This window comes from Pygocentrus nattereri, chromosome 1 (genome assembly GCF_015220715.1).
Source record: "Pygocentrus nattereri isolate fPygNat1 chromosome 1, fPygNat1.pri, whole genome shotgun sequence".
Lineage (NCBI taxonomy): Eukaryota > Metazoa > Chordata > Actinopteri > Characiformes > Serrasalmidae > Pygocentrus > Pygocentrus nattereri.
This window is the reverse complement of record NC_051211.1, coordinates 9,411,435-9,424,781: the sequence shown is the minus strand read 5'-3', so window position 1 is coordinate 9,424,781 and position 13,347 is coordinate 9,411,435. Positions and strand designations below refer to the sequence as shown.

At 38.9% G+C, this 13,347-nt stretch overlaps 1 protein-coding gene across 1 annotated transcript; it reads left to right on the top strand.

The window, feature by feature from the left end:
- Positions 1-1,202: 1,202 nt before the first annotated feature.
- On the top strand, positions 1,203-12,981 carry slc25a10 (solute carrier family 25 member 10). The gene is made up of 12 exons (XM_017701615.2): positions 1,203-1,634; positions 3,252-3,371; positions 6,188-6,302; positions 7,244-7,292; positions 7,380-7,421; positions 7,995-8,038; positions 8,220-8,290; positions 8,373-8,465; positions 9,024-9,101; positions 10,205-10,261; positions 10,525-10,628; positions 10,705-12,981. The coding sequence occupies exons 1-12, from the start codon at positions 1,530-1,532 to the stop codon at positions 10,709-10,711; spliced, it is 885 nt and encodes a 294-aa protein (XP_017557104.1). The 5' UTR covers positions 1,203-1,529; the 3' UTR covers positions 10,712-12,981.
- Positions 12,982-13,347: the final 366 nt, after the last annotated feature.

Sequence of the window (13,347 nt, the reverse complement as noted above, 5' to 3'; positions counted from 1 at the left end):
CATGAATATTCATCCACACTTCATCCTCACAGGTTATTCTCCCAACCATGACAAATACTGGAAACCAACCTGGAAAAAAATAAAAAGCTTACTGTTTTATTATTTGTATATTTTTGGATATACAAACAAAGCTGCCTGGTTTTATTTAAAATCCAAATCATTTAATTGATTTTTAATTCTTTTTAAAAATCAATCTTTGTATTTTTTAGTAGCTTTTATGATTCACTTGATCAAATTCTCATTACCACACCACAGTAAGATTTGACAATAGGTGTGTAAATAATGCTTTTCACCACAACTTTTTAAATAATCTATTTACCATTGTTTGTACTTTAAGGCTGAATTTTACAACAAAATATAGTAATCTGTAATTTTATCTCATTACCTAAACACACACTAAGTACCTGATAAATATCAGCAATGAGAAACAGATACCAACTCTGAAAAAGTCACAGACTTCCCTTCATTTATTTAACTTCCAGGTAAAACGACAATCATGTACAGTTACTTTATTTTTCAGGAGATAAGTGAAAACAGAGCATTCCTAACAGGTTTCCAAAATTAAAAAAGCATGTCTCCAAAAATGTTCAAAAGAGAAAAACAGGACTCTTAACAAAAAATAGTTTACAAATTAAACAAAAGCTGCTGATGTGCTCAGAACAATGGACTGACCACCCCAGAGTCCAGACCTCAACATCGCTGAACCTCTTTGGTATTTCTTGGATTGACAGGAGCACAAAATATGACCCACTTCTAAGACAAATGTGTGGAAAAATGTCCCGGGAGATTTCTTAAAAAAAAAAAAACTCCTGAAAAGAAAGGAAGCTGTAAGAAAGGCAAAAGGTGGACACACTAAATAGCTCAAATGGGATATTATATTTAGTGTCTGTGGCCTCTGTGTAGTTTTCTGTTGAATGTTTTTTTTATTAGTTTTCTAATGCTGAGAAATGAATACCTGACTGGATTTTTTAAAAAGGAGGGGGACTTTTACACTATAGTGTATGTGGATGCACTAGTAAGAATGAAAACAATGAAATAAACATAAAGGAAAATGAATAGTGGAAAATAGCAGCTCCAGTTGATGTGCTGCATTATGACATATTTATGGACATCGTTTGAGACTGTTTTGTGCGAATGACCTAATTGAAGAACGTACCCCTAACCCCCCTCAGCCCCCCCTGCCCCCCCTGCCCCCCAGCAACAATGTCTCTGGGTATCTGATCCTCTTGGCACACGTGTGCGCCACTTGAAGTCTGAGCAGCAGCTGTAGCAGTGTCACCACTCCTTCACAGAACAGCACAGTGTCTTCTCTCAACTAATGTCTGGCCCGTTTCATCATTAACTGTGTGCGGAGGAACCACTGCTTTCAGAAATGCAGGCGCCCCGGCAGCATTAAGCACCAGGTGTGAAGGAGGAGGATTAAGAGAGGAGCTGAGGCGCATGCTTGCATGACTGACGCCTGCGCTCAGAGCAGAGGAGCTTCAGCTTTGAACTGAAGGCAGCTGTTTCACCTCACAGCCAGTGAACACATGGGGTTTGAAGTCATGGCAGAGAAGCGGGTTTCTCGCTGGTACTTCGGTGGACTTGCCTCGTGTGCTGCCGCCTGCTGCACACATCCACTGGACCTCATTAAGGTAGAGTTAATAATCAAAGATGAACGGCTACGGAGCTACTGATTCGACTCGTCCTCTCCACCTTAAATGTGGCGTGTGGCGCCAGAATGTAATTGCTGCTCCATTTAAGGTGGCACGGTCAGTTCTTATAAGTATCTAACTTCACCCGCGCCGAATGGGTTAACTTTAACGGTCTTAGCGTCTTAAGATTAAGTGAGAGTAGCGCTGCCTTATAACAGTTAAAGGGGAGTTCCACCAATGTTTCAGAATTTGTGAATAATTCGATAATTGTAGAGAAACTTAACTTGTGGACTTTTTTGTATGCTGGTTCTGATATGAAAAAAAAGGGGCTATTTTGGGGGCTATTTTGACTTACAACGCCCTGCATGTACTCCTCCGCTATGAATGGGTTAAAATAAATGGATTAAGATACTTTTAAGCTGAAACTTTATCACAAAACTGTCAAAAGCAATGTGTCACACACCAGGCGGCATATATCTAACCATTTTATGCAATAATCTGTGAGAGAGCTTTTAGAGGCAGTAGAAGTCAACTCTTTAGATGTCTGGTTCCTATCCCCACCCACAGTTCTGACTTAAGTTCCTCTGGACTGGAGCATTTCACTCCAAACCACTCTTGATGACCGCTTAACCGTTGAATTATGTAGATTTTTTTTTTAATTGGTGGAGATCCCCTTTAATGAAACAGTCCAACAGTCTGTTGACCGTTAAACAGTCAAAAAACAGCTTTACAGTGTGAGTTTGAATAAAAATGCCTTATTGAAACATTACGCACTTGCTAGTACAGTGTGAACTTGAACGTGCTTTATGATTATGAGAATTCTCAGTGGTGCTTCTATATTGTGCATTTATTGAGTTTCTCTCTTCTATTTCTTATCAAATGAAAGTCTAGAAATGATGCTCTACACTGTCTTTCGTTATCTTTCTAAAGATAGTGGTTCAAAACCTACATAACTTAAGGGTCAGTCTTTAAGGGAGCATCTAAAAAAACTGTACAAAGTGAATGATTTAGTGCTAAGTTTGATTTATAAAGCACCTCTCACAAGCCTCACAGACCACAAAACCTAAGACTATAAATATGGATAATCTGAACTAGGGATGAAATGTATAATATAAAAAGGATGGGTCCAAGGACAGAGTCCTGGGGCACTCCCTGAGCAACAGGGAAGTGGATGACTTGTGCGTACTTACTGAGATAAACTATTGCCTGTTAGTAACATTGGTCTGAAAGCAGTCAAGAGCTAAGATGCAAAAAGCTATGAAAATAAGCATCTTATAGTTTATAGTGTCAGAGGCCCCAGCATCATTTAGCAGGAGCTCATTGAAAACTCTTGCCCACTTAGAGCCCACTTAGTTTACTACAAGTACTTATATGCCTGTATGTCTAGTATGTGTGCCACGATCAGGTAGGTAATAAGATGTTTATTTAAATTCCACGCAGGGAATATTTTGGGAAACTGAAAGTTATTCTTGAAGGGGACACTCTCTCTACTAGGGGTGCGCAAAACAGCTTGGACAGTGAAACTACTAAAATTAGCTGAACTCAGAATGTCAGATACTAGTTTTGCCCGTGTTGTTCTGTCTGGGCCACTGGGTGTCTGACAGTCTCTCTGTGCAGGTTCACTTGCAGACGCAGCAGGAGGTGAAGATGAGGATGACGGGTATGGCTCTGCGAGTGGTGCGGAGCGACGGTGTGCTCGCACTCTACAGTGGTCTCAGTGCCTCCATGTGCCGCCAGGTTAGCTCACTACTGTGGGAGAATGAACCTCAGTCTGTGAGGTGTTGGACTTGCATCCTGCAAGTCTACATGACACACTCATTTCATGACTCACACTCTCTACAGGACATGCCCCCTATGAAATACCCACAGTATGATCCATATGCTATATGATATGCACATAACTTGACACAAGTGCTGTACTGGACTGGACGGTCCCACTACACGGCACTGCTACTGTACTAAAAGACAGTCATCATTTGCCACACCAACTTCCCTACTTAACACAATCTTTACAAAATATGCCCACTACAAGACACATCCAGCACCATATACAACAAGTACAAGACACTATACAAAAGTCAGAGACCACCTTTTCTTTTGTTTAATTTCTGGTCAAAACAGCCACAAAGTTGCTCATTTTACAGCAACAGAAAAAGCAGAGCACGTATATTACACAGAAGCCTCAGCAGCAAAATATAATATGCTTTATATAATTTATATTTTATAAATAATTTTATAATTTTCAATATTTAATATGTCGTCCCCTTCATTACCACTTCCATTCTTTTCAGCAGACTTGCTTTCAGTTTTTCAAAGAAGTCTTAGAAGTTGGTTACATTTTCTGCTTCACTTGATCCGCATAATCCCACACATGTCCAGCAATGTTGAGGTGTGCACTCTGGGGTGGACAGTCCGTTGTCCTGAGAACGCCAAAACACAATTTCTTTGATTTCCTTTCAGACCCTTAGATTTGAGTTGTCTTTTCACAGTGGAAGGATGGACAGGAACACTTGTGGATTTTTTCAGATCTGAAGCAACAACTTGATTTTCCCCTGTTCTTTAAAAATGAAAGTACTGTTTGTCTGGTGGTGACAGTATGGTGTTCTACCGGGTCTTGTGTCCCATTTTCTCTTGATCTTTTAATCATTTTCCAGTTTTGGAAACTCCTGTTTTTAAATTTCTTTTCTTCTTTATGTGATCAGATTATCTTATATACGATCTCCTTAGAAACATCTGCTGAAAAATTTGTGTGTTTATTGGCTGTTTTGACTGGAAATCAATTAAATGAAGGGTCTTTGAATTTTGTACAATACTGTATGCCCCACTTCATATAAAGACATCCCCTCTAAGAGACCCTTTCTTTTCAAGACACTCCCACAAGACATACTTACTTCACAAAAGTCACTACATTTACTCTTGTTGTAATGTAAGGATTTTTACAGTGAAGACCATGTCGTGTTCTCAAATTATATTATACTGAGATTCTGTTGGCTTAAAGCTGGTCTATTCTAGGGTTCTTCTGCTGTCTCTGAGGAAGCCACTCTGTCCTCACCTACAAATACACAGATGACAGTTATCATTGTCTGCATACCAGGCTGGATTTCCTTTAGCTGTTATACATGTTGGTAGTGCATAATGTTGGAGGGCAATTCTAGCATCACTTTTAATTGGTTGGCGGCAGGCAAGCTCTAATTAAACAATAAAAGATGTGTCAAGATAAGACTGAAGAAATTCTGAGCTCATGTTGGAAAGGGAGAATTATCTTGGCTCATATAGGAATATTGGCTCCATTGAGTGCTCTGAAAGATCTTCTCTGGCTCTAGTGGTCTCTTCCTGTTAACTTACCATGTCGGAATTGTTCACAGTAGTGGTGATAAGATCCAAGAATCTGGAGAGGTGGAGGTTTGCACTGGAGAGGAGAGGAATGAAGGTCAGTAGAGATAAGACGGAATACATGTGTGTGAATGAGAGGGAGGCAGGTGGAAAGGTGAAGATGCAAGGAGTAGAGGTCGTAAAGGTGGATGACTTCAAATATCTTGGGTCAACCATCCAGAGCAATGGACAGTGCAAAAAAGAGGTGAGGAAGAGGGTGCAGGCAGGATGGAGTGGGTGGAGACGGATGTCAGGGCTGATGTGTGACAGAAGGATAGCAGCAAGAGTGAAAGGGAAGGTTTACAAGACAGTAGTGCGTCCTGCTATGATGTATGGTGTGGAGACTGTGGCTCTGTCTAAAAGACAGGAGGCTGAGCTGGAGGTGGCAGAGATGAAGATGCTGAGATTTTCGTTGGGAGTGACAAGGATGGACAAGATCAGAAATGAGCAGATCAGAGGGACAGTGAAGGTGGAGCAGTTTGGAGATAAAGCCAGAGAGGCCAGGTTGAGATGGTTTGGACATGTGTTGAGGAGGAATAGTGGATATATTGGGCAAAGAATGTTGGAGATGGAGCTGCCCGGTAGAAGGAGAAGAGGTAGACCTCAGAGAAGGTTTAAGGATGTAGTGAAGGTGGACATGGAGATGGTTGGTGTGAAAGTAGAGGAGGCAATGGATAAGGCAAGATGGAGGCAGATGATCTGCTGGGGCGACCCCTAAAGGGAGCAGCCGAAAGAAGAAGAAGTGGTGATAAGAGCCAGACGTGCAAAGTGATTAATGTCTACAAGTTGTATCACGTGAAGCTATTACATGCAGTGGTTAGGAATAAACTGCCTGATTCCTGAAGCACCGTTCTACAATAGCTAGACATTCATGGTGGAGAGGTGTTGTAAGGTACTCAAATTAATATTATATTTCTCTGTAACGCTAAGCCAGGTGGATCTAGTTCAATTTCTACATTTTAAAAATGTTTGATTCAGCATCGGCACATAAGTACATGAAAAATATTGGAAAATTGTCATCAGCCAAGAGTTCATATATCTGTGCATTCCTAGTAAATAGCATTAAAGTGAAACATGCTTGGTTGGAACATTAATTCAGCAGCTCAGTGTGGTCGTTTACTGAGAAGTCATGTTTTTTTTTTTTTTTTTTTTTCTTCTTTTTTCCCCTCTTGATTGTCCAGCTGACATACTCAATGACCCGTTTTGCCATTTATGAGACAGTGCGAGACAAGGTGGCTGATGGCAAGCAGGAGCCCATGCCCTTCTACCAGAAAGTCTTACTGGCTTCATTTGGAGGTATATGCACAAAGCACAATGCTTTGATTAATACTGTGCACCTTGTAAATTAGGTCAATAATATTGCTATCATGCTTTATTATGAATAAGAGGTCTCTTAGTGTGTGTGTGTGTGTGTGTGTGTGTGTGTGTGTGTGTGTGTGTGTGTATATGTGTATATATATGCTTTGACATACAGATCATAACCCAAGAGCCAGCCTTCACTTGCTTTTACAACCATTTTTGTTCCTGAGCAGTACTAATGAATAGACTCCAACAAATTTTGTTGTTTGTTATTTAAAGTAGTGATTTTCATGTGTCCTAAACTGGCTCTATAGTGCAATGTAGAATTAGCAGGGGCATCACATTGTAACATACTGATAAAGAAGCTAATAAAACCCTGTATAATGTATCACATATAATCTTTAATGAGATTCAGAAATGTCCATTTACAGTACTGTGCAAAGGTTTTAGGCATCTAAGCAAAAGTTTATCACAACATAAATTAGAATAAAGTCATATTCGTAATTCAAATAAAAAGAATAAAAAGTAACAAGAATTTCTTGGGTCCATATTTTTCCTCGACACCTTCACAGCCGCCACAGAGACTTGTTAATATCATCAATTACATCATGAGCACAATTAACTGAAGCACTGATTGGTCAAACCAGGAGCTGCTTTTTAACTACATATAATACTGGACTTATATAAAATTATTATTAATATTCTATAAATTTTGTTTTCAATATGAACACTTTTCTCAGCAAATAAACACAAACTACATAAATAAATTGATTTTGAAAATGTGTCTTGGGTGACTAAGACTTTTGCACAGTACTGTAAGTATTACAGACGTACAGTATGTATTGTTCCAGCTGAGGTAAAGGGAGAATATCATCACTAGTGTATTTAATGCTTTGTCAAATTCAACCAGTGTTAATAATATGCGTATGTACCTTAAGGACTTACAGGGGGCTTCATTGGGACTCCTGCAGACATGGTGAATGTTAGGTGAGATGGTTATTTTTATCCTTTAAGAGTACTAAGATTACTTAGTACATTTGCTCTGTAAACATAATTTTTTCCTTTTTTGAGCAGAATGCAGAATGATGTGAAGTTGCCACCAGAGCTTAGGAGAAAGTGAGTATGTTGGAGTCAAAAAGCCTTTTTGCAGTGAAGATCATTTAGTCAGTGATACCTAAATTTAATCCTGGACAGCAAAAAGCATAGATGGATGTCTGTCTAATTTAAAAGCCCCAGGGAACCAAAATCTGTATTTTATTTTCAACCTTGCTCCTTTGGGTACAAGATATCATTTCAAAGTATATCTTTTGAAAAACCTTACAGTGATCGTCCATAACCTTCCAATAAATGCCTGTATATTTTTCCTAAATTCTTCTCTTTCAATGTAAACTTGACACTTCTGATATTGAGTAGAACATAAGTGGGCTGCATCCTCACCATATAAAAGCATCTCCATATATAAAAGCAGGATGGGAATGTTGGACAGAGAGATTCCAGTCATACATATATATCAGAACATTAGGCCACATCCAGACATTTCTATTTAAGCCAGTGGTTTGTTAATATTTCTATCTTATTTTGCTGGATTAACTTGACACCCACAGTTTTAACATCAGCAGTGAAAAGCGCAGTGCTGTGTTTGTCCGCTGATTTACAGCCTGTTATACAAATGTGCTGTCTGTTCTGCAGCTATGCACATGCTCTAGATGGAGTCATCCGTGTTTGGAGAGAAGGTACGTGTTCATCAGTAAGCACCAAGATCAATACCATTCAGTTCTGTTTTCAGTTCAACAAATTGACATGTGGCTACAGTTTGAATCAACTTTCTCCAGCATTTAATTAATTTTTTCTGCTTGTATTTCATGAACGAACAGAATTGAGTCCATATTTAACCACAGATGTCTTTTCTTGCAGAAGGAATAAGAAAACTGTTCTCTGGAGCTTCAATGGCCTCCAGCAGAGGTGCCCTGGTCAGTGTGGGGCAGGTATGGTCATCATCTAAGCATTCGCTTCCATATTGTGATGTTCATGGCCATCAAAATGATTTTAGTTCTATGTCTTGCCCAGCTCTCTTGCTATGACCAAGCGAAGCAGCTGGTGTTGGGGACTGGCATCTTCACTGACAATATTGCCACCCACTTCATTGCCAGCTTTATTGCAGTGAGTCAGCCCCTCATTACATCTGCTGTCTTTTCTTCTAATGTGGCAAACACTCAAGTGCTTTTTCAGAAATGATCTTTTTTCTACACATCAGCAGCAGTTAAAAAAAAAAAAAAAACTACTGCAGTCGGATTAGTTTTACCTGGTGAGGTAGCAGAATTTATAACGAGAGCCCTGTCCGATATGAAACATTTGTCACCAAGATTTTAATAAGCTAAAAATCCTTATAACCAGTAATGTTGTTTTAACCAGAAATTTTTGTATTGACAAAAATTAAACATACTACTAACATAGTTTTAGTACAACTGTCAACTTTCTAAGCATCATATTCCTGAATGTGGTTTTCTTATTTAAGATATAAAAATATATTATTCTAGCACAGTACAGTATTTATTTTTTTTGGGGTGGAGGGTGGGGGATTTGTGTAGGGGGGGTCAATTCACACACATTGCAGAACCTATAGAAAGACACATATTAGTTTTATTGCTGATTAAATTCTGTTAATTTAGTTGCTTTCCTTAAACTGTATTCCATTCTCTGAAATGCTCATTTGAACAGGGAGGCTGTGCCACTGTTCTGTGCCAGCCAATGGATGTGGTGAAGACCAGGCTGATGAGCTCCAAGGGAGAGTATGGGGTGAGAGCAATTTAGAAGTTTCTATAGCATGCTAGCTATTTGTGGCAATACTAGGTTACCTGATTAGGACTTGGTAGGTCTTGGTTATTTAATGATGATCTTTTATTGGTCTTCATGTTTGTATAGCAACTGTGGACGGTACTGCTAAATAAATTACTATTAATCAATAAATTGAGCTGCCTGTATGCTGCCTAAATATTTTGCCTTTGTATTATTTGAAGTCTGCATAAGCAAGAGGTCGGGGTCGGAGAAAAAATGGTGCATTGTAACTTTTGTTTGAATAAAAGTATCAGTACACAGAGACCCAACATTTTATTATTTAAAAAAACATTTAATGTGTATTTCTGTTCTCATCCACAAGATGTCACTGTTTCTTTCTTTTATTTATATTGTGGCGTTATTAGGGTGAGACTCCTAACTATATAACCAACTCTATATCACTGAATAAAAGCATTGGTTAAATATGGATACAGGAAAGGGATAAAGGCTGTTTTGAGTGTTGATTTATCTATTTCATAGTCCTGTTTGTCTTTTGAAAAAACTTAAGTGAGAGGATCAAATTATAAGCTTCATTAGTAAAATAAATAAAATAAAAGTGGATAAAATAAAAATAAATAAAAAAAGGATAAAAGTTCAGTGCTTTTCATAACCATTGTGTTGTGCCTTGTATTTGCCTTATCATCTAGCATACACATCCCCACAACAAAGTAAAAGGAAAATCTGTTAAAGACTGTGTTAAGTGTATGATGCTGTCTGGATTCTGTTATTTTAAAAGTCATATAGTGTACACTCAGCTTAAGGCACACTGTGTCCTAAACTACATGTGTCTGTGACCTTAATGAAGACCTAGGTATGTGTTGACTTTCGGGCATGCATTTATAGAAAAGATTTTGGTGACTGTTGAATTTCAGTGTTGGCTCCAGCACTAAATGACATTGTTGCATTAAAATTGTGCAAATTTGATTTTCGGCCAACCAGTTCTTAAAAAAATTTTCAAAAAGTTATGTGCCGTGATGACTAATGGTGTCATGGCCTGTGGTTCTGATGTTCCTGGATTCAGGTAGAATCGTTATTCACTTAAGACCCTGTTGTTTCTGTTCTAGGGGGTGATTCACTGCCTGAGGGACACTGCCAAACTTGGGCCCAAAGCCTTCTACAAGGTGAAAAAACATTTCCAAGTTTCAAAGTTACCTTTCACACCTTCACAAAGTGTTGTTGATAAGTCAGGCAGTAACTTTGTACCCATTTTCCCTCTGTGACCACACCACTCAGTCTGTCCATCTATTATAGTTTAGGTCATGCCTGAACCCCACTATAGCTTTTGTTAAGAAATAACAGGCTTGTGTTGAAGTGGCTTTGTCTCTCTCTCTCCCTCTCTCTCTCCCTCTCCCTCTCCCTCCCTCCACTTCCATTACTACCATAGGGCCTTGTTCCAGCTGGGATTCGCCTGATCCCACACACTGTGCTAACTTTCATCTTTCTGGAGCAGCTGCGCTTGTACTTTGGCATCAGAGTCATCACTTCAACGTGAGCGAAGGAACAATCATTTTTCAATCATTTTCTGCTTCTGTTTTTCCACAAATGACCCAAAATCTCTGCATAGGGCCTGAGGAGCAGCTGCGCTAATGCATGTCTCTCACTGAGGGAGACAGAAGAAAAGCCATCATGCAAAAAAGTATCGAATGAAGGTGTAAAATAGACCCCAGTTTTCTCAGCAAACCGAGCTGTGCCACTAATACAGTGCCATGTTGTCGAACTGCCTTTTGCCTACATACTTTATGAAATGTTCAAAATATTTTAGAATTGTTAGATTAAAAGAAAACTCGTGTTTTCCAGCCTTTTCTCTGCCACATCTTTACGTAGGGTTGACTCCTGTGGTCACTAATTGACCTGTTTTTGGAAAAAATCAGCACACAGGTTGACTCAAGATACATTTATGATAGAAACAAATGGCCAGATGCTTCAGCTTCTATTAGCTGTCTATAAGATGTTTTGAGTCAGAGGGTTTTCTGTTTGTTTACACTGGCAGATAGAGAAGGTTAAAATTGCTGGATTTTTCCTTTAATCCTGTCGTGTTCCTTGAGTGTTTTTTCTTGTTTGTTCTGCTGGCCCTAATTTAAAAGCCAAATGACTTTATTTAAAGCCATGTGGTTGACTAAAAAGCTCAGTCTTCAGATCTTGTCTTCAAAAATGATAACTTGTTTGGCTTTTAGCTTTACAGAGGCCAAAAGATAGCTAGACAGTTGCATATGCCATACACATGTACAGTCCTGTGAAAAAGTATTTGCCTCCTCCTGATTTTCTCTGTTTTTGCATATTTGTCAGCCTAAATGGATTCAGATCCTCATACTAAATTACACAGAACTGAGTTTTAAAAGATCATTTCATTTATTGAGGAAAAAGAAACAACTTTGCAACCCTTTTTTTTACCCTTGTGAAAACGTAACTCTCTCACCTACTCTTTAATAACTGTTGCCCGTTATGGGAAGTTGCTCATGCCCTGAAGTAGCAAAGCATCCCCACACCATCACACTACCACCGCCATGTTTCACAGTTGTATGTGGTTCTTATTGTGGAATGCTGGTTTAGCTTTACAACAGATGCAATGGGACCTCCACCTTCCAAAATCTTCCACTTTTGACTCATTGGTCCAGAGAACATTATTCAAAAGTGTTTGGGTGTTTTTGGGCAAATGAGAGATGAGCCATTATGTTCTTCTTGGACAGCAGTGGTTTTTGTTGTGCAACTTTCCTATGGATATAATTTTTGCACTTTTCTTTTTTTTAAAAGGTGGAATCATAAATGCTGACTTGAGCAGATCCTGCAGTTCCTTAAATGTTCATCTGGGTTGTTTTGTCATTTCCTGATGTTGAGCAAAGTTGTTACTCTGCTTTTGGGGAAAAAAAATGGTAGGCCAACCATTTCTAGGCAGAGTCACACCTGTTCCAGGTTTTCTCCATTTGGAAATGGTAGTAATTACCTCATTGTTATTGCCTAGAATCCCAAAGCCTTAGAAATCGCATTGTAACTCTTTTCAGACTGATGTATTGACTTTTTCTTATCTCCTCTAGAATGTCTTTTGATCATGGCATAGTGTGCTGCTTGTTTAGATTTGATTTTTTGCCTATTTATTTGATGTTTAACTTCAACAGGGCTTGCAGCAATGGAACTTCGGTGTGTCTAGTTTAATTGATCCCAGTTAGCAACAAAATGTTTAATTGGTTGATTGCACAACTATGGGACCATTACTTTTTAACACAGGGTTGGTGTTGGATCGCTTTTTTCTTTGAATAAATGAAGTAATCATTTTGTGTTTACTCAAGTTTCTTATATTACATTTGTTGGACTGAAACAAGTGTGGCAAATAGGCAAACAGAGGAAATCAGGAGGGGGCAAAATACATGGCACTGTATAGTGTAATCAGTGAGTCCATATAGCTTACCTGTTATTTGGTGGTTTTCTGTGGTTATATATCTTATATTCATTTTACAGTAATTGCCATAGCCCTGGCCAATGCCAAACTACCCAGACTACCAGCAGAGGGCAGTGCTGCACTGTGCAGTAGTGGGAGTGGCTAGAAAAGACAGTTTGATAATGGTCCCTAATCTTATCCAGACAAAGGGCTAGTGTAGGTCCAAACTTTTGTTCCAGTCTATGAGCAACATGCCTCATTCAAATACTTCCAAGGCTTGGTTGATTACTATCACCGCAGGTGTGCTACTCTTAGGTAAGAACAAAGCCCACACTGGTTCTCTGTTACTGTGTACACAACAGCAGTCGAACTTTGTAATGTTTGAGTGACCTACTTTTGGCTTCATTTGTTGTACTATAATATCGCACGTCTGATTAAAAGCAAGGCCTTCAGGGCTTTGAAGTTGCATATTGCTGTACTTTATATTGTGTCAGTATTTCATGATGAACAGACTAGTTGAAATGATCTGAAATTACTTGGAATGAAATTTTGACTTACAAGAGAAAATTATGAGAAATGAAGAAAAACTGTTCCCATCAGATAAACAGCACTTAATGCTTTCATCTTTGAGAGAGAGGAAAAAATCAAGCTGCTTCAAATCTGAAAACATGCACAGGTGTTTCTGTCCATCCACTGTAAGAAGACAACTCAGTGCTATGAGTCTGAAAGGATGTGTAGCTGCCAAGAAGGTGTTTGAGAAGAAAATATGTAAGTCACAGTAGCTGCTTGTGTTCTCAGAACAACAGTCCAGACCTCAACATCATCGAATGTGTT